General features: G+C 42.6%; 4 protein-coding genes across 6 annotated transcripts; 2 read left to right on the top strand and 2 right to left on the bottom strand.

Moving 5' to 3' along the window:
* Window positions 1-219: 219 nt before the first annotated feature.
* Window positions 220-5,606, top strand: LOC144035019 (coronin-2A-like). 2 transcript variants are annotated; one of them, XM_077544315.1, is made up of 14 exons: window positions 220-367; window positions 1,628-1,828; window positions 1,895-2,011; window positions 2,080-2,229; window positions 2,301-2,501; window positions 2,564-2,680; window positions 2,918-3,022; window positions 3,121-3,217; window positions 3,460-3,575; window positions 3,637-3,727; window positions 3,810-3,946; window positions 4,938-5,102; window positions 5,331-5,399; window positions 5,484-5,606. In XM_077544315.1, the coding sequence occupies exons 1-14, from the start codon at window positions 353-355 to the stop codon at window positions 5,550-5,552; spliced, it is 1,650 nt and encodes a 549-aa protein (XP_077400441.1). In that variant the 5' UTR covers window positions 220-352; the 3' UTR covers window positions 5,553-5,606. The 2 variants fall into 2 exon arrangements, with proteins under 2 accessions (XP_077400441.1, XP_077400440.1); XM_077544314.1 differs by having other exon boundaries at window positions 3,807-3,946.
* Window positions 5,607-5,688: 82 nt separating this feature from the next.
* Window positions 5,689-9,356, bottom strand: LOC144035026 (acidic leucine-rich nuclear phosphoprotein 32 family member D-like). Of its 2 annotated transcripts, none has more exons than XM_077544325.1 (7): window positions 9,188-9,356; window positions 7,503-7,652; window positions 7,298-7,420; window positions 7,036-7,219; window positions 6,849-6,940; window positions 6,630-6,705; window positions 5,689-6,550 (listed from the first exon to the last, which is right to left on the bottom strand). In XM_077544325.1, the coding sequence occupies exons 1-7, from the start codon at window positions 9,239-9,241 to the stop codon at window positions 6,471-6,473; spliced, it is 759 nt and encodes a 252-aa protein (XP_077400451.1). In that variant the 5' UTR covers window positions 9,242-9,356; the 3' UTR covers window positions 5,689-6,470. The 2 variants fall into 2 exon arrangements, with proteins under 2 accessions (XP_077400451.1, XP_077400452.1); XM_077544326.1 differs by having other exon boundaries at window positions 5,689-6,547; window positions 9,188-9,355.
* A 1,520-nt stretch (window positions 9,357-10,876) lies between these two features.
* On the bottom strand, window positions 10,877-19,613 carry sh3gl2b (SH3 domain containing GRB2 like 2b, endophilin A1). Its single transcript, XM_077544320.1, has 8 exons — window positions 19,425-19,613; window positions 17,670-17,738; window positions 17,380-17,596; window positions 17,133-17,266; window positions 16,896-17,054; window positions 15,500-15,603; window positions 15,304-15,434; window positions 10,877-13,527 (listed from the first exon to the last, which is right to left on the bottom strand). Exons 1-8 carry the CDS (start codon window positions 19,467-19,469, stop codon window positions 13,331-13,333), a joined length of 1,056 nt encoding a protein of 351 aa, XP_077400446.1. The 5' UTR covers window positions 19,470-19,613; the 3' UTR covers window positions 10,877-13,330.
* A 2,298-nt stretch (window positions 19,614-21,911) lies between these two features.
* mad2l1 (MAD2 mitotic arrest deficient-like 1 (yeast)) lies at window positions 21,912-24,988 on the top strand. Its single transcript, XM_077543508.1, has 5 exons — window positions 21,912-22,133; window positions 22,585-22,731; window positions 23,370-23,490; window positions 24,516-24,619; window positions 24,712-24,988. Exons 1-5 carry the CDS (start codon window positions 22,070-22,072, stop codon window positions 24,882-24,884), a joined length of 609 nt encoding a protein of 202 aa, XP_077399634.1. The 5' UTR covers window positions 21,912-22,069; the 3' UTR covers window positions 24,885-24,988.
* Window positions 24,989-25,061: the final 73 nt, after the last annotated feature.

Here is a 25,061-nt window from a genome sequence, read left to right as displayed (position 1 = left end):
TGTTGTTTTATACTACAGTACATGATTTTAAAAGAGAGATTGTTTGTTAGTTGAGGTTGAGTTGTGTGAAACTCAGCTATCACCTTTTGCAGCAGTGAAGTTGTCATCAGCAGGCCACCTCAGCGTGTCTGGCGACGGTGTCACATGTTGCAGTGTGTTTGTGTGCGGGCAGCCGTGCATAAACCCCCCTCAGCTCATGTGCCCGGGGAGGCAGAACATCAGAGATCAGGAGGCGATGTGACGCGCAGTGTTTCTACGGTACTTGAGACTGGTCTGCGCTTTCTGAGTAGCCCAGCTTTCATCCAGGTGTTTTTCCAGCTGTCGTCTAGGCGTTGCCAGGTGTCATCTCTAAATGACTGTGTCAGAGGTAAGACAGAGTAAGAATATTGACATACATTGAATAAGTGACACGCCGGTCCTTCCATTTCCAGTCTTTGTGCCAAGCTAATCTGTAGCTTTGTGGCGTGGTCACCGTGGCGGTTTCTGGCATGTGCATTATATGCGGCCCCAGAGGGAAGCATGGCTACATGAAATCATTTTCTATTTGGTAACATACCAGCCATTGTGGAGTCTGTGGACTTCTCACTAACCTCTGGATACAACTGCAGCCATTTTCATAATTTTTTAGAGTGTCTTAAATAAAGAAATTTGACTGAAAACCAAGCCAGTAAGTATTGAAACATGTATTTTTCTGCACCTTCCCCATTGTAGGCTGCAGAACAGAAAGAACCATGTTAACTGGGCACCAAATCCTGCCCTGGACAATGTCTCTAAACTGTAGCTGGGGTCTACGTACAACACCTACTGGTTGAAAAAATGACTGCCCTGCTATCTTAAATATTTACCAGCCACCTTCACTTTTTTTCTTATTCGCGTGGTACAACCAATGGGAAGTGAAAAACAATTACAATTCTCTGACTGTTTGGCAACTTGAGTCAATTTGAGCGTTTCTGTGAATTAGGGTGTTCGCTGTTGCTTAGTGTTCGCAACATTAGTATGACAGTGAAACAACCTTTACTTCAACCACAGAACAACACGATGCCATGTTGTTGTATGGTTGCGTACGCTTAACTTCACGAACATCTACAAAAAGTGATTTCCAATTAACTTTCATCATCAAGTAGCACGTGTGACTCCTTCACAGATGCTTTCAGTGCATCTTCCTGTCTTGCTTTCCACCCCCATCTGCCAAACAGGAAGTTTAAATGCCACTTATGAATATTTAACATGAGGGGGTGATCTGTTACAGATGACCAATTTGTCACTTTGTGTGTGCGTGTGTATTGATTTATTATTGATGAGAATATTAAACCTAACAATTACGTTTACATAATTGATGTGACCTGATCATGCAGCACATTGACCTCAGTAGGCACACACACACTGCAGCCCAAGCCTTTAATGGGTCCAAAACAGAATTTGATTTGGGGGCCAACTCCCACCATAACGCCCAAGCGACAGTCTTAAACTTGAAAAACTCATAAATTGGGGCACTTGTGAGTCAGAGTACAACTATACAACAGTTGTTTTTTGTTTTTTTTAAATGCTCACATTTTTCAGCCCCCCTCATGGTCAGGGGGCCACAAAAGCCGCTGAGTTTGCACACATCTCCGTTCCTCTCCTACAGATGTCGTGGCGCTCATCCTTTCATTGCTCCAAGTTCCGCCACGTCTTTGGGAAAGCATCCGGCAGGGAGCGCAGCTACGATGGAATTCCCATCACACGTGGTGTCCATGACAACCAGTACTGCGCCGTCAACCCTTGTTTCATCGCCATGGTGACCGAGTGCACTGGGGGCGGGTCCTTCCTGGTGCTGCCCATCCATCATGTAGTCACACCGTCATAATCATCAGTAGTCTGACAAAAGGAGATGTTTGACTTTTCAATCTTTTAGACAGGTAGAGTCGACCCTCAGCATCCAAGGGTGTGCGGTCACAGGGCTCAGGTTCTTGATGTCAAGTGGAACCCATTTGATGACAGCTGCATTGCCTCGTGTTCGGAGGACTGCACGGTGATTGTAGATTCCTGTCTTCTGCTCTCGTTCTACTGGCGCACACGGCTAAACGTGTCACCACACAGGTAAAAATCTGGGACATTCCGCTCTGTGGCATCCAACGGAACCTAACCCAGGCCAGGAAGACTCTGATTGGTCATTCTAGGAGGGTGGGGCTTATCGAGTGGCATCCGACTGCCGAGAGCCTTCTTCTAAGCTCGGCGTACGACTACAAGGTTAGAGGCCAAAATAAAGGCAATAATGGTCTTAGAAATAGATCCAGAACAGATCTTTTTCTCGGCTCTAGGTCCTCCTCTGGGACGTGTCCCAAGATGGGGCGGTGCTCAGATGTCCGGTGCGTGTAATCATGGCGCCCGTCCACCACCGCTTCCCGTCAGAGATGTTGCTGCTGTCCGTCAGCTTCAACCAAGAAGGAAACCGGCTGGCAGTTGCGTCCAAGGACAGACGCGTTCGAGTGCTGGATCCTCGCACAGGAAGGACTCTCCAGGTGTGTTTTTGTCTTGTGAGGCTTGTGACGAGAATGCATGACCTTGTGTTCTGGTACTGTAGGTGTCCTGCAACAAGTCTCACAGAGCAAGCAAAGTCATGTACATCAGAGGCTTAAAGATGCTGCTGAGCACCGGTTTCTCGCCCTGGAACCACAGACAGATCGTCCTCTGGGACCCGGTAAATTTTGTTCCGTTTCAGAAACTAGCATGTAATGCAAAAAGTATGGAAACATTTAAGAGTCGGACAAATAGATTCTAAAGTTGAAAGAATGTTAAATCAAAATCACCTGTACTGGGGGTTAGGTTCATCCAGTTTCACCCAAAAGCCAAATATACCTGACTCTGTATTAGTTTATGATCGTACAAAAAGACAGGAAGGAAGCCACAGCATCATCTTGTGTTGTATTGGGAACAGGATGACTTGTCGGAGCCTCTATACGAAGAAGATTTAGACGGTTCTGCAGGCGTCCTCTTCCCTTTCTTTGATCCAGACACCGACATGCTTTACCTAGCTGGGAAGGTTAGTACATCCAATCAATATGTGATTCGCAAAGCTGCCATAGCTTTACATCATTGAAGTCCAATACTTGAATTTCAGCTGAGGTGTGTGTGCCGCAGGGTGACGGGAACATCAGGTACTACGAGCTGAGTACGGAGAAACCTTATATCAGCTTTCTGACCGAGTTCAGGTCCCCGCTGCCTCACAAAGGACTTGGTGAGATGCAGACCAACATGAGGTCAAGACAAATTCAAAGTCCATACAATTCAAGACAAATGTTCAAATCAGTTGGCTACTTTTTTGCTGTAGAACAAAATCAAATCATCAGTGGCAGAGTTCAAACATCAGAAACTAGCTCAACAAGAGAATGGCAGCTACCTTTAGAGTTCAAGTATATGGCTGTTTTGAAAAGGCCAAATGATTTCCTCTATGCTAACATGGTCTTTGTCGCACTGCAGCAGTGATGCCAAAGCGTGGCCTGGATGTCAACGTCTGCGAGATTTTCCGATTCTATCGCCTCATCGCCGTCAAAGGCCTGGTGGAACCGTTGTCAATGATTGTGCCACGCAAGAAGGTTGGTTTTCTTTGTGAGCTTGGTTAACAATGTGGAAAGGTTCAATGTTTTGTCCTATCAGTCGACGACATTCCACGAGGATCTCTACCCAATGACTGCGGGAAACCGGGCCGCCATGACAGCTCAAGAGTGGCTAGCAGGAATCAACAGAGGTCAGTGAACCGTCTGAACAATGACAGCTGATGATGGTCTTCCACAATGACTCAGCAGAAACTCTTCCACTGGCTCCAGCAGGCCCGGTCTTGATATCGCTACATCCTGGCACTAGAGTAGTCAACCCTTACACAGAAAGCCTTGCTAAGAAAAGATGGTGCCCCAAGGGCCCTGACACAGAAGTGCTACCACACTGGACCCCTGGCCTCATTGAAAAGGTACTAACAAGGGGGGTGAGTGAGAATATCATTAATCAGGGTTTGCCGGTGCTCTTCTTGCAGCACCCCTCCATCGATTAACAGTAATCTGCGCATGTCGCCGACCGTGGCGCAAGTGTGATTCCACCTATTTCATTGGAGAATCGCCCTCATCGACAAAAACGACAAATATTTTCCAGGGTCAAACTGTGTTCCCAAGCAATCCCTGAACACCAGGTTGAGCAAGATTTCTGGGGGCAAGGCAACAACCTTCAGTCTCAAAAAACTAAGGAGTGGCACTCTAGGTGTTTGTTCTTGTACAACGTCGGTTATGACTGGCCAATCCGATGCGGGAGTATCATCAGCAACTGTCTCCTTGAACTTGGAGCGGCCTTTCTCCAAGTTGATCATTCGAGGGTTGTTGTCCTGGTAGATGTTCAAAACTTAAGTCTCTCTTGCACACATCTTTGTATCAAAGCTGTCGTCTGCCTATTGGACATTTTCCCCTTAACAACTTTGTCATAAGTGTGTCTGATGTCTTTGCTAAGGAAATGAAAAGCAACAGATGATCAAAGGACCATTTCAAATGAAAGCGTAAGAGTGCTATTGAAGGTTGTCGTGAGGAGGTCAATGTGCAGAGTGATTGGGCGCAGGCTGTGGCTGATAGCAGCTCTTGAATGAATATGCATTCTGTTAACCACTTGTGGGAGTAAAAGCGACTGAAGGAGCAACAGCAACTGTGTCACCCTTTATCTACATACATACAAGGGCATTACAATACCATAACATTATTAAAGATCTTTTGAGCAAACGTGTTGGCAATCAAACGGGTGTTGCGTCGCATTAATCAGCACCTAAGAAGTAGCTTTCAGCTTCCAGAAATTTAGTGACGCCGGTTCTAGCGTAATAAGCAATACAGTACATCCCATGTTGACATCGTGGATGAATAAACAATTCGCTGAGTAATGACGGCAAACAAAACTGAATACATCTTTTGTTTTTGGTGCACTAGAACTTCTTGGAGGAGCAGCTGGCCTACCAGGATGCCAAATACCACAGAGCGGAGCACAAGCTTTCAGGGACGCAGCCAGACGAGGAGTCGCAGCTGTGGATGTATGATGTCACGCCCCACTGCTGTGAGCCCACGGAGAGGCCGCCACCCACAAATGAGTATGAGGTAAAAACAAGGTTTTGGACAGCATTGACAATTTGAAGGTAGCTACTGTGAGCTCTAAAAGGTCGCACATGAAGATTTTTTTTTTTTAAGATTTTCAAAATATAGTTTCTTCCAATAAAATTAGATTTCTTAGAAAATAAAAATTTCCTGTAACATTAGCTCAATTCCAATTACCCGATAGTGGGTGATCAATCACTTGAGAATTTGATCTTGACCTTATTTTCTCAGCTCCGTGAGGTGTTCTACAAACAGCAAGAGGAGATCCGAGGTCTCAGAGAAATACTCGACCAGAAAGATGTCAGTATATGCAGTTGCCAGCGTAAAAACAATTGCACGGCTTCCCTCCTTGCTAACCCGAGTCTTCTTGCTGCCGACTGACAGGTGAGAATCGCCGAGCTGGAACAGGAAGTCAGATGCAGCAGCAACAACCACCAGAGCGCGACACGGTGACAGCTGACATGCTCACGTTTTCAGCACAGAACCACAATAAAAGGATCAAACCACTTTATTTGTGCACTTCTTGAATTAAATTGTTTTGGGGGCTGACGGGAGGCCCAGGAAATCAATCCAGATATGAGACAGAAAAAAATGTTAAGATTTTATTTACAAACTCCATTTTTGTAGGTTTTTTTTGTAGTCTTTCCTTTAACTTACAGAAAGTAAACAAAAACAAACAAACAAACAAAAAAAACGAGTCAGTGTAAACGTAAAGGCAAAAAGAGTAGGGTGAGGACGGGGCTAAAAAGTTCCCCACTCGGACAATCAACATATTTCTGGGGGGTGGGGTGGGGGGTGTTGGCAGCAAGGAGGAAAAAAAGGAGAAAAAAAAGACTATGAAAGAGGAAACATTTTGCCCTGAGCACTCTGAGGGGTTGACGACATCATCAGTTGGTTCATTGGGGGACATTTGGGTGCAAGTACCTCCTCTGGCATTGCATATTTACCTTGACTAAATATAAAAGTGACTGTTCTAAATATCGATGACAAAAACACTCATTGACCTTCTTGAGATGTGTTCAACAAAAACGCTTAACGGCCTTCTTGTGATGCGTTTACCTTGATGCCGGCAGAGTAGGAGCTTTAAATCCTGAGAAACTTTGGGATGACACCAATGACGTCATCGACAGAAAACTGAATAACATCAATCTGTCCATTTTCCGAACCGCTCATCCGCACTAGGGTCGCGGGACTGAATAACACGTCTTGTCAAATTTTAAAGTCAACTTTCGATGCCAGTTATTAAAAACAAAAAACAAAACACAAAAACGCACAACCACAAAAAAAGAGTGACATGGCATCAGTGGGAGGGTACCAGTTGGAGAAATGGAATGCAGCCCGGGAGTTGGCGAGAGAGAGGTCACATGGGAGTTAATCGTCATCTTTGTCGTCTTCATCTTCAGGGTCCCTCTTCCTCTTCTCTCCTTTGGCCGGAGACGAGCCGTCATCTACTGGGACAACAAAACCGCCCTTAATATTCCTCAATATGCTTATTAGCAGTGTGCTGGTCGAGTGGGTGTGGGTACGTACCGTCCTCCTCCTCATCCTCCTCTTCATCATCATCATCTTCATCACTGTCAGCATCTCCGTTCACGTGTCCGCCGTCCTGCAGAGAGAGGACATCAGATATGGGGTTTGAAAGTTCAATAGCTTTTCAGGTGCACTTAAAACTTTATTTACAACACATTTTTCCATCCCTTCACACGCACTAGTCAGCGATGCGCCTCATGAATGTTGTGTTGAATTCACCTCATCATCACCACTCTCGTCATCTTCGTCATCATCCTCTACAGCGACAATGTCCTCTTCCTCTTCGTCCTCAAAGTCTTCCGAGTCGCAGCCTGTAAGTAAAAAAAAAAAAAAAAAAAGAGAAAAAAGGAGGGGGTTAGGGTGCTAGGTCGGTTAAGTTGCTGGAGATGAGGACCGGAAGCCTCACCTTCGTCTTCGTCTTCAGTTCCGTCCACCTCGCCCTCAGAGTCGGACCCCTCGCAGTCGGCGATGTCAAAGCCGTCCAGGTAGGTCAGGTTGGGAAGCAGCTTAAAAATGGATTCTCTGTAGTTTGCCAGGTTGGTCACCTCGCAGTTGAAGAGGTCCAGGCTCTTCAGCTGAGGTAGATTTTTCTGGTAGGAAGTTGAAGTGTGCAGGGTTTTAGTAATGGGGTTATTTCACCTCTGATTTAGTTTCCTAGCTAGACATACCAGCGGTTCCAGGGTGCTGATGTCTTTAAACTTATTGCCACTGAGGTGAAGATGCTTCAAGCTTTTCAGCCGCTCAGCCAAAACTTCCAGACCCCCTGATATCCTATTGTCGCTCAGCTCCAACTGCGAGGGACCAAACACTCAGTTCTCTGATTGTAACAATGCAGTGCCTGAAAAGAATTACATGATGTATACGTGCGCCCACCTTTTTCAGTTTGTCCAGTCTGGGAATATCTGCTAAACTGGTCAAGCAGACGTTAATGAGACTCAACGTCTCCAGATTGCAGAACTCCTCTGTGATGCCTTCGATTCTCCCGTCAACGGTGCGACAGTTGTCTAGAACCAGCTCCTGGACCTGAGTGCAATATAACCAACTGGGTGGGTGAAAACATTCAAAATATGGGCTGAAAAATAAATAAATTAAAATAAATATCTACCCCCCCCCCCCAAAAAAGTCTATAATGCTATTTTGAAAATATTCTACAAAAAAATCCTGTAAATCTACACTCGCTTCACAGATTAATTATAGATAGACAGCGTTTCTGGACAACAGCTTTTGTTTATATTTTAATTTGATTCATGCATCATCTGCAAAACATTTTAAAACAATATTCTATGGCAATATTTAACAATGAAAAACATTATTTTTTAGTATGTCCAGGATATATAGGGTGTTGTCATTGATTCTGTGCAGATTTTATACATATTATATATTTTGTGAATATTATTTTTACACATAAAGACATTTCTCTGGGCTGACTAATCATAAGCAAACACAATTCGTCTTTACTTTTTCTCTTCTGAACTATGCAGAAATATCAATACAGGTACCGGTATACTGTGCAGCCCTATTTTTTGTTAGGGCCGTCGCAAACCGACTCCAACTAATCATCCCACTAGGCCACGCCCCTTAAAGAAACAACACAAATGCTATTATACAGTAATACACTTTAAACAATCAGTTAATTTATTTAAATTGTCTTCTATTATGACGATTTTACACAATACAGTTGTTGTTTTTTTACTCCATTAATGAATGTAACCAATTCAAGTCTTAAATCAAGGAACCGCTGTGCTTGGTCAAATCTTAAATTGGAAACAATCGTTGCTTAATCTAGCCTTGTGCTAGCTAACAATTACGGTACCGTAATCGTGTACAAAGAGTTAGGAATACAGAGGGGTTGACGTTGAGCTCAGAGAGGGAGTCACGTCGAAGTTCGTAACGAAGAACCTTTTGGCTAGCTAGCAGCTAGCGTTAGCAAACCGCCTAGCTGCGCGCCCTGGACGCGCCACGGACTCGGGCTCCGACTAATACCTGGAAACGTCCTAGCATCAGCACCAGTCATGGTGGTACTGAAAAGTCCACAATAAAAAAAATAATAAAAAACGCGAAGGTTCGTTTAGTTTGTTTTTATCGCACCACTCCTATTACTACTTATTCAACTTCAATGCTATTGCTGATTCGAGCACGTGCACTTATGCGCCGATCGGCTTCATACATGTTATAAAATAATTCATTTACGTTAGATACTTGAACATAAGTCTAACGCCGATGCACACGTTGACCCGATTTAGGACAAAAGTTAACTAAAACGTACGCGCGTAACACACGCCAAATACAATAAAGAACATGGCGCCATGTGTCCGCACGGCCGGGTCAGAGATGAAAGACGTCGGCTACCAAAATAAGCGAAATTCGGCCATTAAATCCACCTTCGCTTCGGACTGCCTGGCCGAACTTGGCCCATCGTTCACCGGTTTTTATTCCGTTTGGACAGTTTCGAAACCATGAAATAGTGCGCCATGTGCTCGTCAGCTTCACACCGTGCTGTTTTTGGCCGTAACGTGAACGTATCTCCCGCAAAACGAACCGTAAAAGCGGATACTTACGTCTTTCGGTGACCGTTGGTCAAGCTCCAACGAAAGCTTTTTCTTTAAATCCATTTCCTCAGTTTTTTTTTATTCAATTCGGGTGTCTAGCACGACAAACTTGTTTCTCCGCGGTCCTCGCAGGTCCAAAACACGCCGGATGAGTGTGAAGTATTTTTTGGTGAGAAACGGACTACTTCCGGCGGAGACTTTTCAAAGTGGATAAAAACCGGAGCTCGTAGTGTAATTGAAAATGAAGTTCCCTAACAGTCCAACTTAATTAATTGATATCGGTGCGGTAAAATGCTTTAAGGCGTATTTTGAAAGTTACCACACGTTCTTTGTGTGTGTTTTTCTTTCAGGTTACGTTCATTCGATTTCTTATTTTTGTACCTCCTGTATGGAATCGTGTTAGTCCTGTCTATCTTTCGTCTCAATGTTTCAGTAAAAAAAAAAAGAAGTGGGTCAGCCGTTTACTGCTCCAAATTTCGTGTGCTATGTCAATTATTTGAACACATTTCCGTGACAATACATTTAGTCACTTAACTTAGCAAGTCATCGCAATTCAACTCATCTTAATTTATATAGCGCTTTATGTAACCTAAATGCTAATTTGCTTTAAACTAGGTTGTAGGGGTTGATTTTGTTGACTTATTTTTTCAGTATACAAGTACATTTCTTTTGAGCGTAACGATGACTTTACGTAGCTTGTAAAAATAAAGATATATATAATTCTTTTTAAATATCCGACTGTTTGGAGAGCACGTAAATGCGTCAGAGGAAAGGAGGGAAACTGAATCAAAACGAAAACAAGTTCTGCAGCGCTCCCGGTGGACACATGGGCAAACTACATGAAAACAGAATCACGAAGTGAAACTTGCATGTTACATTAGTTCACAACACAAAGTGAAATATTTCAAGCCTTTATTTGTTTCAATTTAGATGATTATGGCAGAAAGACAAAAAAAAATCCAGTGTTTCGCAAAATTAGAATATTGTAACAAAGCTCAACATTGTAGGTTCCTTGTGTTCCAATCTTGACAACACAACTGCAGAGGTTTTTCTCAGTCTATAAATTGTCTGGTTTAGAAGGCTCCTTGATGCTATATTAAATGTAGAAGGCGGCCCAACAAAGTACTGAGGGCATATAACTTGAATAACATTTTCAAAAGGCCAACATTTCTGTGTGTTGAGATCCTTTTTTGTTGGTCACATGAAATATTAATTTTTTTTAACACTGGACTATTTTTATTTTTGTGTCTTTCTGCCATAATAATTAACATTGTAAAAAGGTGTGTACAATTTTACTTTCTGTGTGGTGAAATAACAAAAGTTTCCTTTTTGAAACATTATTAAACTACTGTCAATGGACTTTTCCCTCTATATTCTAATTTTCTGACCAGCACCTGTACATGGATCCTTTAAGTACTCTACATGCATTTGTATATTCATCCATTTTCTATTTGAGCCGGAGTCTGAAGCTCATGGAAATTCCACGCAGGAGCTTCATCAGAACTGTGTGGCAAATGTGCTATAAATAGTGAAAACAGTGTAACACGACATACCCACAATTGACTATTACATAGTTCTCAGTCTGACATTTTCAGCAATGATCTTGAAACTTGCACATTTAAAAACAAACATCTGAATTCACTTTACAGGGTCTTAATGGGAGTTATTCCCTTTAGTAAAAATACTAGTGTGCCTCTGTAGTGTTAATCCTTTATTGTCAGTACATTGCAGGTCTTCTCACAACAAGCAGATATACATATACTGATCGTATCATATGTGATATCATCATTCAATACGAGTAGAGCAACAGTTAGTATCACAGGCTAGCTTGGATCACATCTCTTCCTCCAAAATACGCCACAGGTGTATGCTCTTTACCACACACAAAAGGACACAGGAATAAATAAATAATAAATACAATAAATAAAGTACACGAGTAGCTCAGCCGAAGACACCAGACAGGTATGAGGCTATTTTATACAGCCGCAAGGCAAAGCAAGGTCACACGATCACACCGATTCTGGTCCGAATGGCAAAATGCCGCTGCATACATCTTCAAGTATGCTTACGCTTCGTGATGTGATGTGACGACGAAGGCCGCACGGGTCCCTCACTGAGGTCAAAATAGACGCCGCCATTGACAAAGACAAAATAATTTTTAAAAAAGCTCTCAGAAAGGGGATACAAGGAGGTACACAATAGAGCATCAGGCCACCATGACGCAAAGCATGCAGCCCATAAACGTAGATTATCTTATTGGATTTTTTTTTATTTAATTGCCCTCACAGTGGATAGCTGTTTATATGGATAGTGTTTGTGTTGTGTGTTATGCAGGGTCAGTCACTCTTGAGAATGTCACCTTGTGCTTTGCTAAATCAGAGGTGGCAAAAGTACTCACAATCTGTATGTACCGGTACGTGAAGTACAGTGTAAAATTCTATGCAAGCAAAACATGTTCCCATGCTTTGCTAACCAAGTTACAAAACATGCTAAATTAGTTGATGATAACAAATGAGGAGAAAAAAAAACATTAATCTTTTGTGTGGGGGTTTCAGATTAGACAACATTTTTGACCAGCAGCTGGTGGTTTTTAGGCTGGCAGACAAAACACATTTACCACGAATCATTCTTGTAGTCGACAACATCAAACAATTTCGTCATCGTTTAATGCTCCCCAGTTCACGTTCCTCAATGTCACTGTTTTCCCAGTTTTGTTTCCTGCCTCCGTGGACATTGAAAAAAGTAGCAAGCCTATGTCTACAAACTTAGGAGTAGAATTTTTTTTGTTAAATGAATGAATAAACAAATGTCCGATACACAATACTTAAAGGGGGAGTTTGAAGTTTTAAAACTGCACACAAGATTCGAATGTCCTGTAGCCTCATTTCACAGTGACATGCACAATTATGAAAGTGCCTAGTTGTATTGTATCAAGTAGCACTAGTCACAGAGAACGCTGTCAAGCGACAACAAAATAGCGAGCAATAATACGCTAACATTAGCAATATAAACAAGCTGTTAGCCACAGCTGCTACGGTGGTAGCAAGATTTAATAGTGTTAGCATAACACTAATTGTTTTGGTAGGTAAAATCAATTAAATAAATAAAAAAAACTCCTGAAGCCAAAGCTAACGGTTCAGTGTCAGGTTGTAGAGGTGTGCGCGGTGGTTTCTTAAAAAAATAAAAATAAAAACTCCCCCTTCAAGCAAAATACAGATACCTGAAACTGTAACACAAGTACAGTAAGGGTGTATTTGTACTTTGCTCCTTCCCACCACTGTGTGAAATACTCACTTATATGTGAACACATTAGCCATTAGCGGCCGCCGCTGATATTGAATACGGTCAAGTTAGCATGGCTGAACACTGTTTCTATTCCTTTCGTGGATATGGAGGATGCTGGCATGCACACAAGACATCCGAGCACAACGGACGCCATTGAGTGGCCTCGCCATGGGAATATACAGTACAGTACACTTGTGTGGTTTTGCATTGCTGTGTAGGTTGAATACAGCGGATAGATACTGACTGGTGATGTTTAACAAAGCCACGACTACTGCTGCTTTTGCCACTAAATCACTCACAATTCAGTGACCTTGTGACATACAGTATGTAACACCAATCAATCAATTAATCAATCAATCAGTCAAGTAACCGTCCCGCATGCAAAAGCCACATAAAAGGTCAACAAGCAGCCTCTCAACACAAAACACTCAACTTGGAAGTGTCCGCTTAAACCTGCCCAACACTTTTACTTATTGCTGAGCAGCTGTGATCCCATGATGCATTGCTGCTTCACGCGAGGGGCTAGCTCATGCAAACAGCCCGACGTGGTGTAAGAAGGAGGAAAAGAAGACGAGGTGAGAGCCATGCGACGGCGCCCTGACAGGAACGACGCAAACAAGACAACAAACACACTCAACACGCACACGCAGTGGGCCTAACCCATTCGGTAGCGCTGCTGCCTGGCGCCGAGCCAGCGAACATCATGTGGTCATTTGCTCGCTCCCCCTTGAGTCCCGCAGCCTCGCCTTCTCCAACATCAACGCAGTCGCACAAAGCACAGCAAAAGAAGAAGAAGACAGAACGAGGAGGAAGAAGAGGAGGATGCTAAAACAGAACCGTGGCGATGGCCGTGTGGGTGGCGGGGCCCTAATGCGGGAGCGGCACCAGGATGTCGACGTAGTTGATGGGGAAGAATCCCGAGTGGCCGTGGATCATTCCCTCGTACCAATTGTCGTCAATCTGATTTGTCAGCGTGATGACATCGCCCTCCTTGAAGCCCAGCTCGCCTTCGTTCTCCGGCTCAAAGTCGTAGAGCGCCCGGCAGCACGGCTGGTCCAGTGGCGCTGCGAAACACGTGCACTCACTTCAGAGTTCATCAAGCAGTTTTTCAACTATTGGATAGACCAATAGTATAAAACAGATTTCCCCAATCCTGGAGTCACACACCTGATAGCTACAGTTGTGTAAAAAAAAAAAAAAGAAGGTCAAAATACTAAAGTAGTAGTCCAATAGTTTTTATTTTCATGCGTTAGGAACCCTGCAGATCATATTCTAAATCAAAACAAGAAAAAAACATTTGTCAATTTTTTAATTGCTTTTAAGAAAAAAAGAAAAGAAAATTGTGCTGATCAAAAAAATAGCAGTGTCTGTATTTTTCTTTACAGATTTAAATATATTTACTTTATAAACTTTAAAATTTTCTTGGATTTACCATTAAACTAATATTTAGTTGTACACCCACTGTTTCTGAGAACTGCTTCAAATCGGTGTTGCATGGAATCGACCAACTTTTTGCACCTATCAACGGGTATCCCAGCCCAGGATGATTTGACAACAGTCCACAGTCCCTATGCATTTCTTGGTTTTGCCAGCACTTTTGATATCGCCTCATAGGTTTTCTATCGGATTGAGGTCCGGGGATTGAGCTGGCCACTCCATATCTGTAATTTTGTTGGTCTGGAACCAAGATGCTGCTTGTTTACTGGTATGTTTGGGGTCGTTGTCTTCTTGAAAGACCAATTTCAAGGGCATTTCTTCTTCAGCATAAGGCAACATGACCTCTTTTGATATATAAGAACTGATCCATGATCCCTGGTATGCGATAAATAGGCCCGATTTTCTACAAAAAAAAAAAGTGACTGATCTGGTTAATCATGTTAGACTTCTATTATTTTGAACACAACTGTATACTCAACAAAAATATTTAAAGCAACACTTTTGTTTTTGCTCCCATTTTTTATGAGATGACCCCAAAGATCTAAAATTTCTTCCACATACACAATATCACCATTTCTCTCAATGTTCACAAACCAGTCTAAATCTGTGATAGTGAGCACTTCTCCTTTGCCGAGATAATCCATCCCCACCTCACAGGTGTGCCATATCGAGATGCTGATTAGACACCATAATTAGTGCACAAGTGTGCCTTAGACTGCCTATAATTAAAGGTCAATCTGAAAGGTGCAGTTTTGTTTAATTGGGGGGGGGGGCATAAGCATCTTGATACGGCACACCTGTGAGGTGGGGTGGATTATCTCGGCAAAGGAGAAGTGCTCACTATCACAGATTTAGATTTAGGTTTGTGAACATTATTTGAGCGAAATAGTGATATTGTGTATGTGAAAAAAGTAAGTGAAAAGTGTTGCCCTCGAAGATTAATTTAAATGGAAAATGAGTCAGTGCAACTCCTTAGTTTCATTTCTGAAAAGTAGCAGTTGTTTGAAGTTTTAAAATTACCATAACATTGATCCCAATTACCATTAGCCACTCTCAGGCACTTTGCAATACATGCTAACATACTGTAGTAAAGACTTTGGTTCAACCATTGTGACCCATCTACTTTGGTTGCTTTGTAGGTGGTACCTAGGTATGTACAGTACTATGATCCCAGTGTAGGTAGCTAGGGAGGTACATTAGTATCTAAGTACAGTTAGTAGGTAGGACCTTGTTACCTACCTATGTAGGTACTTAGCTAGATACCAAGGTAGGTAGGTATGTACCAAGGTAGGAACCATGTTTATCCAAATTCTGTACCTGGGTTCCTCAATAGCTAGGTAACCAGGTTGGTACTTTGATGTCTGGGTAGGTAGGTAAGTACCTAAGTATATAAAGATTTGTACCTGGTGATCTTCCGGGCGATTTGGCAGAGTGGATGCCACCATTGTGGCTCTCACTAGGCGGCAGCAGCTCCAAGGTCATGCGTGGTTTAGGAACAAACTCCTTCCTGGGCTTACTGGACACTTCCTTTATCCTGATGGTTGGTGGTTGGAGGTTTTTAGAATGAAGAAACCCGATGACGACATGGTTGTTGCATACCTGTCGTCCATCTTGCTGGAGAGCTGCTGGAGGATCTGAGCGGTGCGACTGTGGTACTCCAATTGGGCCTGCACCAGCGCTGCCAGCTGGCTCACCTGCTCAATCTGCAACGCAAGTATACTGAATCTCATACTGCTCCAGTTGATTACAGTACTGTCATTGGCCTAATTCAGGGGTCAGCAAACTTTCAAAAGAGCCATTTTAGGCAAAATAAATAACAACAAAATGTCTGGAGCCACAAAACGCACCACAACACACAAATATGACAGCAGCGTCCAATACGGAGACATTAATTTGTTTCTACACAGTAAATTCTGTAGAGTAAATTTGACTCTATTTAGAGTGGGAACAAATAGCCTCAGTTTTAGAGTTTACACTTGGAAGAGAGTAAAATAAAGAATTGGGACGAAAAAAAGTCACTCAAGGGTTGAGGAATGAACTCAGTTTGGGAAGTTTGGGAGACCGCCACACTACCATTTGAGCTATGCCCCTCCTACTGTTTGCTTATCTCCAACAGACCAAAAACGATGTTTTCGTCTATGTAAAATGGTCCCATTCTAGAGTTAGGAAGATTTCAGTTGACATGAGCGATATACTAACACACAGCAGGAGCTGCGTGGCTCAGGGGGAAGATCGGCTGTCTCCCAAGCTGAAGGTCGTGAGTTTGTTTCTCAACCCTTGTGTGACTTTTTTCCCCCAATTGTTTATTTTTTTATGACTCTGAAAGTGAGTCTATTTGGTCCCACTCTAAACAGAGTCACATTTAGTCTACAGAATTTACTGTGTACTTTTCATTTTTGAATTTTTTTTGTAATTCTATTTTATTTTTTTAACTTTTCTGACTTTCTGTCATATTTATAATATCCTTTTTTGGACATCTTATCGTTTTTAAAATTAATTGTCTGATTTTTTGGCCAATTTCAAAGTTATTTTACGGTAATTTTTTGCCTTTCTTTTATTTTTGGACATTTTATGGTTACTTTTTGAATATTTTCTTTTCCGCCTTTTGTATTCAATTTTCTGACATCTTTGGCAATTTCATGGACATTCTATGTACATTTTCTGCTTTTCCTCTTCCTTTTTGGACATTTTTAGGTAAATTTAATAACTGTCTACTTTTCATCGCTCTTTATCTCACAACCTAAAAAATATATTTAGTTAAATCGTTAGCTTATTTGAAAAGTATTTTGAGTAAAAAAAAAAAAGGATAAAAAAGTAAAAATAAAATAAAAATAAAACAAGTTAAAAAAAAATAAAAATTTCTATGAACTTTTTTAGAGATCTACAGGAGCGGGACTAAAGAGCCACATGTGGCTCCAGAGCCGCAGGTTGCAGACCCCTGGCCTAATTGATGACAGCCTATCAAAGCAATACACAGAGGAGGTGGAGGTCTTACGTCGCTCTCCAGAAGGTTGAACATGCTCTGCTCTGCGATCTCTTTACTCTCGTCAAACTTCTCCAGCGCTTGTTTGATCTCATCATCCTGCACCTTCCCCTGACGCTTCTTCTTGTAGTCAAAGTCCAGACGGCGACCTTCCATCTTCTTCAGATGGTGCTAAGGAGGAGCGATGATTAGAAGGACATGTGAGTATGTGTGGGTTGTGGTCACCTTTGGCCCCCTTGTACTGCTCACCTGGATCTCTTTCAGATCTTTGTCATGGAGGTTCTGCAGTGGGTCGATGAAGTTCTGTTTCACCTCCATATCCAGGGCATCCTTCACCTCGCCCAGCTCCTTCATTGCCTCGCCCGCGTCAATGAGTGCCAGGCCTGGGTGACGGAGGACCAGGTCGAGGTAAGGAAGATAAGGGAGAAAAGCATAAGGAGGAGTGTGAGGATGTGACTGAAGATGAGGGTTGGATGAGCAAGAGGAGGTTCCTTACCAAAGCAGGAGTCCTCCCCCAGTTCCCGTCCAAACTTCAACATGGCGTCTCCCAGTACAGACTCGGCTTGTGGGTATCCTGGTCCCTTCTCCTGACCGCGGATTTTCGACATGGTGTTGATCATGCTGAGCTTGGCCCTGGAGGCCGGGTTGGGCTGCAGGTACTCGGTGGTTTTGGTCATGATGTCCAAAACCGCTCGGCTGGTCACGTCCACTTTCTTGCGAGATAAACGTATAAGCACTAAAGACACTTGCGTCTCATCCTCTTCCTCGTCACGTCAACGCATTTACCTTCTCCATTTCTTTAAAGTCATCGTCAAGCTTGGTTCCTTCGGCGCCGCCCACCTTCTCGCTGACTTTCTGTGGAGGGAGAAAAGCGTAAAGACGAGGAGTGCGGACAAGTGCATGAAGAAAATGAAGAAGAGCGCAACAGAGCTGCGGTCAGTCATGTGACCAGGTGGGTCAAACAAAACATAACTCTCCTCCCACTCAAGGGCAAAAAAAACTGAACAAAAGAGCATCAAGACGCAAACATGCGGAGTGAGGATGCAGTTACCATGGAGACGGGCCCTCCTCATGTTACATAAACATCTCCGGAAGTTATTACACGATTCCCTCCTCAGACGAGGCCTTGTGCGAGTGTGTGTTTGCGTGCATTCGATCCAGACGCGTCTACGCATCAAACAGGAAGTGGAAAAACTGCAGCCATCTTTGATGGCGACCGATGACCACCCCGTCAATTTGGATGGCAAGTCAATGCAAACGTCAACACGCACACACACTAACATCACGTGTGATTCCCTCGAGGGCCATCAATTATTGACCCCGCCAACCGCAGTGCGTGTGTTGCACTCGTCCAGCCCTCACACGTGTGCGGTTGCCATGTCGACATCATCCTCTGAACAGCAGGGGGTGCGGGGTAGGGAATTATACATGTTGCATTCAAGAGCCCGCCAAAACAAAAGCCTTTTTCAGTTCGCTGTGAAATTAAAGACTGCTGTGCCGTCGTGATGGTAACCATGGCGACCTGCCAACAACTCATTTGAGAATAATACGGCGTATAAGATGTAATGGAAATACAGTGGTCATTTGACTTAGAATTTCCAAGTAGGGCTCCAGGTATCGAATATTTTTGAATCAAGTATTTATTCAATTAGAACACAGTACTTGAATAGTGATACTGTAGTATCTGTGACTTGTGAGTGTATGCCTTTTAAAGGTGCGGCCTTACCTGGTGAGTGACATGTGTGCCAGCGAATGAGTGTAGAACTGGCATGTGACATCACTCACTAGGCCCTTGAAAGGCACACATCCAACACAAAATACTACAGAACGTACAGTAGTTACACTTTATCGAACCAGCCAAGAAAGAGAGGCCTTACAACTTCCCTCACCCTTCTGCTCATGATTTATTCAGTCAGGTGACTGAGGTGTCTCGTTTCTCGCATATGATGATGGCGGTGGCCGCTGCGGCGCCTCAGGTCTAACGCAAACCCACACCCACACACAAACACGCACACATGCAGAGATTTGTCCCACTTTCTGATCTGCTGGGTGGGAATGTCCACGTTTGTTGTTTGGGTTCATGGCAGTGATGTTTTTAAGGGCACACAAAAACTTGAGTTCGATATGAACGTTTTGAGGGTGAAGAACTTGAATTGGGAGGGGCCAGGAAGTCGAACTGAGGATGATGGAGTGAACATCTAGAAGGGAAAGATGCTGTGATGGAGGATGGAGGGAATTCCCTGTTGTGTGCAGCAACAGCCAATCAGAAGCGCCGTCTCAAAGGCCTCTCTGTTACGTAACATTACATCCCATCGTGCGCGTGCCAGCCACCCAGTAGACAGCTTGCACACCCGCGCACACGCACAATTCCTTGAAAAATGCTTGACAAACTGCAAGAGACCACGTATGTGCACTTCCCTTGTGAAGAAATAGAAAAACGTAGAGGCAATGTGCTTGGAGGCAGCCCGGCGGGCGCGTCGTGTTTACGTCTGGATGTTGGCAACGATGCTGGGATGCGCGCGCGCGCACACGACGCCGTACCTGCGTGGCTTTGTGGAATTGCTTCTTCAACCCCGCGACGGACATCACCGCGGCTCCAAAATGGACTCGAATGCGAAGAAAAGGTGGTGACGGGCGAGACGCTCGTCCACTCGGCGTCCACTCGTGATGATGATTGCACCGAGCGAGGCAGCTGCCTTGCGTTCGCTTTGCAGTCCACAGAAAAGACAAGAGAGGGGGAGGAAGAGGAGGAGGAGGAAGAGGAGGAGGAGGAGGAGCGAAGCATTAAAAAAAAAAAAAAATCAAATAAGGCACTGGGCTAGCTGCAAATAATAATAATAATAATAATAATAATACATGGGGCTTTCTCTTGTTTTCGCGCACTCACTCTCACAAAGGAAAATTAAAATAAGTGAAACACAAAAAAAGATTAGCACAAAACATGACTTCTTGCTATCTCAGTGGTGAAGTAGCGCCACAAACTGTTTTTTATACTACTGCAATCAAACCAATGTGAATTGATGATCGTGTCACTTGCATGTTGTGAAGTTTGCTGCCACCATCTAATCTAGCCTTGGGGTGTGAAGCGCACTGACTTGTATTTCAGAATTTTGATCGTATCTCAAGACAAAAAACACAAATAAAAAACAAACAAATAAAAAACAACCAATCGGCTGTATCTTGGGGGGGGGGGGGATCACTAGTCGAGGCATTCAAATCTGAAGGCAACACACACTAACTTTAACATGCACAATTTCGAGGGGATTGAAGTGGGACAATGTGCAGAAGTTTCGAATTTTCAGTGTTCTTTCATTTAAAAAAGAACTTCTCAAACGTAGGAATTCTTTGTAGGTAGACTTAAAGTATGGTCTGAGGCACTGGCGTGCACAGGCAGACCCATAGTGCAGGTGCTGACACCCTTGCCCCTCTCAGCCCTCGCAAAAAAGGGCCTTATGGAAAGTTTATTTACATTTTTTTATAAACAGTTTACTGAGGACAGGTCAATGTTGACACAATCTTTTAGAAAAGATGCACGATTAAATGCGAGGGCGGGGGTTGGAGGGGTTATACACCCGACCTAGCTCTCTCTCTCTCTCTCTCTCTCTTTGTCACATTAACGTTATTAGCACGGTCACGGACGCCGTGGGACACTCACGCGCACACACACTGTAACTGTTATGAATCCAGTGAAATTGTATTGTTTGTTTGCTCTCAATTCTTATAATTTTGTTGTGAAGTAGCTGTCTCATACAGCACAAACAACTAAGCATAAATTAGTCAAATGTCCACCTATTTAGCTAGTTTAACGCTTTACACTAAATCAATAAAGATAACGTGATGACCAGCTAAGGGTACAACTAATAACGGTGAAAGGAAGCTCTCTGTGGTCTGTGCAATTAAAAGCATTGGATTTAAAATCATTGTAATTTGATTTTTAGGATTATTTTGACTTCAAAATGTGATGAACTGTAATTTTTGTCTGGTTTGTATTATGCCAGTAGTCACAGGCAAAAGCAATCCAATACGTCGTCGGTGGTCGAAGCATTTGCCCTGAGTTGCATTGTGGAAATATCAGAAATGCCCGGATGTTTGAAATTGTCACGTGCTTGTGAAAAGTAACTTTTTTGCCAGTGAGTCTTATTCATTCTCATGCCGTTGGTCTGTTTGGTTACTATTAGTCTATTTATTTACTAATTGTAGCATAATGCCTGAGAGGGAGTCATGTTAACTAGTTTTTTGCACCATTTGAAGCTCCCATTTTAATATTAATTTGCTCCTTAAGGTTAACTTCATAAAAAAAATCTTAAAATCTGTTAAGATTGAAGTGGTTTGTATTAAAGCAGGAGGTATGAAGCTATTATTAGCTAAATTATTAGCTTTTATTTTGTAAAAAACATAACTAAGTTATTTCTTTGCTACAAGTCTTGCAGTCATGTTGCCCTAATGTGTTATTAAAACTACTTGTGGGGTATTATTAATTACTATTATTAGGCTGTGGTTTATTTAGTTCTTTGAAAAACTTCTATTGACAATTCTGAGCATCCTGGGTCTCCAGGTGGTGGAGTGGTACCGTCACTTTCCGACATTGCAAATTCGCACGGGTTCGCTACCCCACCACCAATGACAATCGTTTCGTTCTATTAGTTCACCACTTGATGACGCATAATAATTCTGAAAATTACTGAAATGGGATTATACCTATTTTTGTTTGTATTTTAAATTAAAAATAAAAACAAAAAAACTAGATGACGCTAAATGCCACAAACAGCGCAAATTTGCAATATTACCATTTTATTTTGACCACTTGACAAGTGCAACTTTTGGGGGACCTTTTACGGACAATAGACAACGAATGTAAATTGGCTGTATGCTAATTTCAATACAGTTGCGGTATTGTACCATTATGTTCAACAATATGCATTGTCAATTTCAAAATGAATTAAATGAAATACTGTACTGTACTCTATAAGCACAGCAAAAACGACGCCAGATGGCGCTAATACGTCATTAAAACGGTAGTGTAGACGCCGTTAGAGGTGAAGAAGAAAAAAATATCTTGCGCATGCGTAGAACATTTTCAAACAAAACCGCGGGCAGCGTTTTAGCAACTTTAGCAAGAAAGAAAACACGGTGCACGTTCGTTAAAGCTTTTAAAAAGAAGGACAAATAGCGACGAAAATCAAACAATGACCAGCACACTGAAAGGTATCACTCTCAAAGGAAGCGCGGAGCTTGTGGCGGATTTCTTTTGTAAGTACCGTATTTGTCTCATCCTTTTTGGACCCCAGTACTACTGAATACATTACACGATTTAAAAAATCCATTCAAAACTATTCAAAATAGATCGCAGGGACATATATATGATACGTTGATGAAAAAAATGCCATGTGACACCCGTGACTTAACCCGTGGGCAGTATTTTATTTTGAAATGGCTTGGTCAGAACCAACAAAAAGCCAAAAAAATGGTCACAATAACGCCTATTAACTTGGAACATAATTTAAATGCCAAAAGAATAATAATGAACCGCTTATTCCTCACAAGGATCAATAATTGATCAAATGATTGATGCATTGTTATAAGTGCTGAAACGGAACCACAGATTTTCTATTCTGAGCGTTAAGGATGCATTGGGGATCATCACAGTGAATCACGATGAGTTGTATGATGACATTTATTTATTTTTATACTCATTCCACAGCTTATGGCATCAACAGTATCTTGTACCAGCGCGGCATCTATCCTCCGGAGCAATTCACCAGAGTCAGCCAGTATGACATGAGTCTCCAAGTGACGTCAAATTCTGAACTGAAGAACTATCTTGACAGCGTGGTGTCACAACTTAAAGGTAAATTGACAGAGTGTGATGTTTCTTACTTCAATACAGTTGTGCTAATACGGTGCTGGCACTTATGAGATACAACTTGTAACATTTGCGTTTTCACCTATGATCCGGGCTTTGCATAATTCATGCCCTCCTAAGTGCAATTATTTTTAATTGTGGGCTGCACTGGGAATATCTATGTGTGTGTTTGTGGTAGGTTTTACGGTGCTCCAGGACCTAAAAGGTTGATTTTTAACGACTTGAAAAATTAAGCTTATGCTTACATTGATGTTAGTTGACCTCCTTCAAAAGTACATTTTCACCGTATTAGGGTCCAGCAGATGCCTCTTGATGTGGGTATGGATGGAAGGTTTCTAAATGCTCACTGCCCTAAAAGTCACTCAGTTACTTCACAGATTAAACTACTGTATTACTTGCAAACATTAAAATGTATATTTTCCACAATGGGTTGGTCCCCTTTAATATTTGACACCAATAGCAGAGCGCGCCTTTAGGCCTACCTGTAAATGGGCGCACTCTGCTGGGAATTGTAAGATTTCTGACTTGTGGGAAAACAAAACACCACTCTAACTCAAACTAAGGACAAAAACTCAGGTTTGCATATCACCGCATATCATAGCAATTCCTATGTCGTGGTACAGAGTGGCTGCTCAACTGCACGGTTCAAAAGCTGGTGTTGGTGATCACATGTCTGGATACGAGCGAGGTATTGGAGCGCTGGCAGTTTGACATCGAGTGTGACAAGTCGGCCATGGAGTCCAGGTGGGTGCCGCCATATTAATTTTACTATTGCCTACTTACCTAATACCCACAAAAGTCCTTACAATAGCCAGGAGGGAGAAAATATCTTCTAGGGATGTGCATCTCTCCAATAAAAGACAATTCGATATGTATCTCAATACATGGGATGCAATTCGATTCAAGGATGGTTCGATTTTAAAGTGGAACAATTTTATTTCTTATGGTACGGTTCAATTTGAGAGCGTATTGTAAGGGCTAAGGCAAGTCGACACTTTTGTGATGTCATACCGGAACGTAGTGTCGTAATTCCACATCTGTTGAAACTAAACTTTCCAATGTTTTAATGATTTAATCATTTAACATACAACAAGAACCTTTTGCGTATAGTGTGCGTGCGGCAGGGATGACAGTTCAGGTGCGGTCAATAACTGTTTCCAGTTCCGGTAGAAACACCCACTGAGGCAAAAAAAACCAACAAACTTCTACTCAAATACACTGATCAGTTAACCAGAAAAAAACAATGAATGTTATAATATGCTCCTACAGGTATGATGCAATTAGTTTCTTTTCATTTTACATACAGTACATATGAATGAAGTAGGCTTCTTGTGTATTGAAATTACTCAAATAATTGCATTTTAAGACAATATCAAATATAAAATTTTCCATTATATCATGGGTGCCACAAGATGGCAGCCTAGTATTTTTTTGTCTCATAAGAAACTCCAACACACTTCAACATAGTTACTAGGCAACCAGATGCGACAAGATGGTGGCAAAGCACACTGAAAGCTCTCCGTTCACTTCACCATAGCTGATATGCCACCAGACGGTGCCAAAATAATGCCTTTATTGCTTTGCTTTGCTTTTTTTTTTACTGGAGCATTGAATTTACCATGTGAATGAAAAAAGTACGGTATATATTTTATGCCTGAGCATAAAATGGCAAAAAATGTGAACTGTTTAGTGACAGGTTAAAAAAAAAATCTGAATCTTGAATATGGGTTTCACTGTAATGCAAGTATTGATTGTGATCTGTTTGTTAGTGCCACTCGAGAAAAACCCATTCAAATGATCCAGGGTGAAATCCGCGCTGTTCTCCGACAGATCACTGCCTCCGTGACCTTCCTACCCTTGCTGGAAACGCCATGTAAGACCAGTCGTCCACTTACAAGATTTTCCCCTCCAACGGCCGCCTCGGCTCATGTCGTCTTCCCACTCCCCCCCCCCCCCCCCCACCAGGCAGCTTCAACCTCCTGATCTACACCGACAAAGACCTCGCCATTCCCGAACAGTGGGAGGAGTCTGGGCCGCACCGCATCAGCCAACCAGAGGAGGTGCACTTGCGTTCCTTCACCACGAGCATCCACAAGGTGTGCAGCCTGGTCACTTACAAGAAGACGTGCCCTCTTTAAAACGCATTTAAAGCCCGGGGTGGGAGACAAGAACCAAAACAATCAAGAAAATCCCAAACATCTAACCCACACATACAATAATAATAAACATATTTTTTTTCACATACTTAGTATGGCTTTTATTAAATTACAACTTGTACACCCGCCCCTGCTTTAACACAAACATCTTGGACTTTT

The sequence above is a fragment of the Vanacampus margaritifer genome, chromosome 15, assembly GCF_051991255.1.
Source record: "Vanacampus margaritifer isolate UIUO_Vmar chromosome 15, RoL_Vmar_1.0, whole genome shotgun sequence".
Lineage (NCBI taxonomy): Eukaryota > Metazoa > Chordata > Actinopteri > Syngnathiformes > Syngnathidae > Vanacampus > Vanacampus margaritifer.
This window is presented reverse-complemented; position numbering and strand designations above follow the sequence as displayed.

Excerpts from the sequence above, each read along its gene's own strand:
- mad2l1 (XM_077543508.1), top strand. The coding sequence starts at position 22,070 with ATGACCAGCACACTGAAAGGTATCACTCTCAAAGGAAGCGCGGAGCTT. Across the intron at positions 22,134-22,584 it reads GCTTGTGGCGGATTTCTTTT|CTTATGGCATCAACAGTATC; the intron begins GTAAGTACCGTA and ends CTCATTCCACAG. Across the intron at positions 24,620-24,711 it reads ACCCTTGCTGGAAACGCCAT|GCAGCTTCAACCTCCTGATC; the intron begins GTAAGACCAGTC and ends CCCCCCCACCAG.
- sh3gl2b (XM_077544320.1), bottom strand. The coding sequence starts at position 19,469 with ATGTCCGTCGCGGGGTTGAAGAAGCAATTCCACAAAGCCACGCAG. Across the intron at positions 17,267-17,379 it reads GGGGGAGGACTCCTGCTTTG|GCCTGGCACTCATTGACGCG; the intron begins GTAAGGAACCTC and ends TCCGTCACCCAG. Across the intron at positions 15,435-15,499 it reads TCCAGCAAGATGGACGACAG|GATAAAGGAAGTGTCCAGTA; the intron begins GTATGCAACAAC and ends ACCAACCATCAG.
- LOC144035019 (XM_077544314.1), top strand. Across the intron at positions 2,012-2,079 it reads CGTGTTCGGAGGACTGCACG|GTAAAAATCTGGGACATTCC; the intron begins GTGATTGTAGAT and ends GTCACCACACAG. Across the intron at positions 3,947-4,937 it reads CCCCTGGCCTCATTGAAAAG|AACTTCTTGGAGGAGCAGCT; the intron begins GTACTAACAAGG and ends TTGGTGCACTAG.
- LOC144035026 (XM_077544325.1), bottom strand. The coding sequence starts at position 9,241 with ATGGATTTAAAGAAAAAGCTTTCGTTGGAGCTTGACCAACGGTCACCG. Across the intron at positions 7,653-9,187 it reads ACCAACGGTCACCGAAAGAC|GTCCAGGAGCTGGTTCTAGA; the intron begins GTAAGTATCCGC and ends TATTGCACTCAG. Across the intron at positions 6,551-6,629 it reads GGAGGATGAGGAGGAGGACG|TAGATGACGGCTCGTCTCCG; the intron begins GTACGTACCCAC and ends TTGTTGTCCCAG.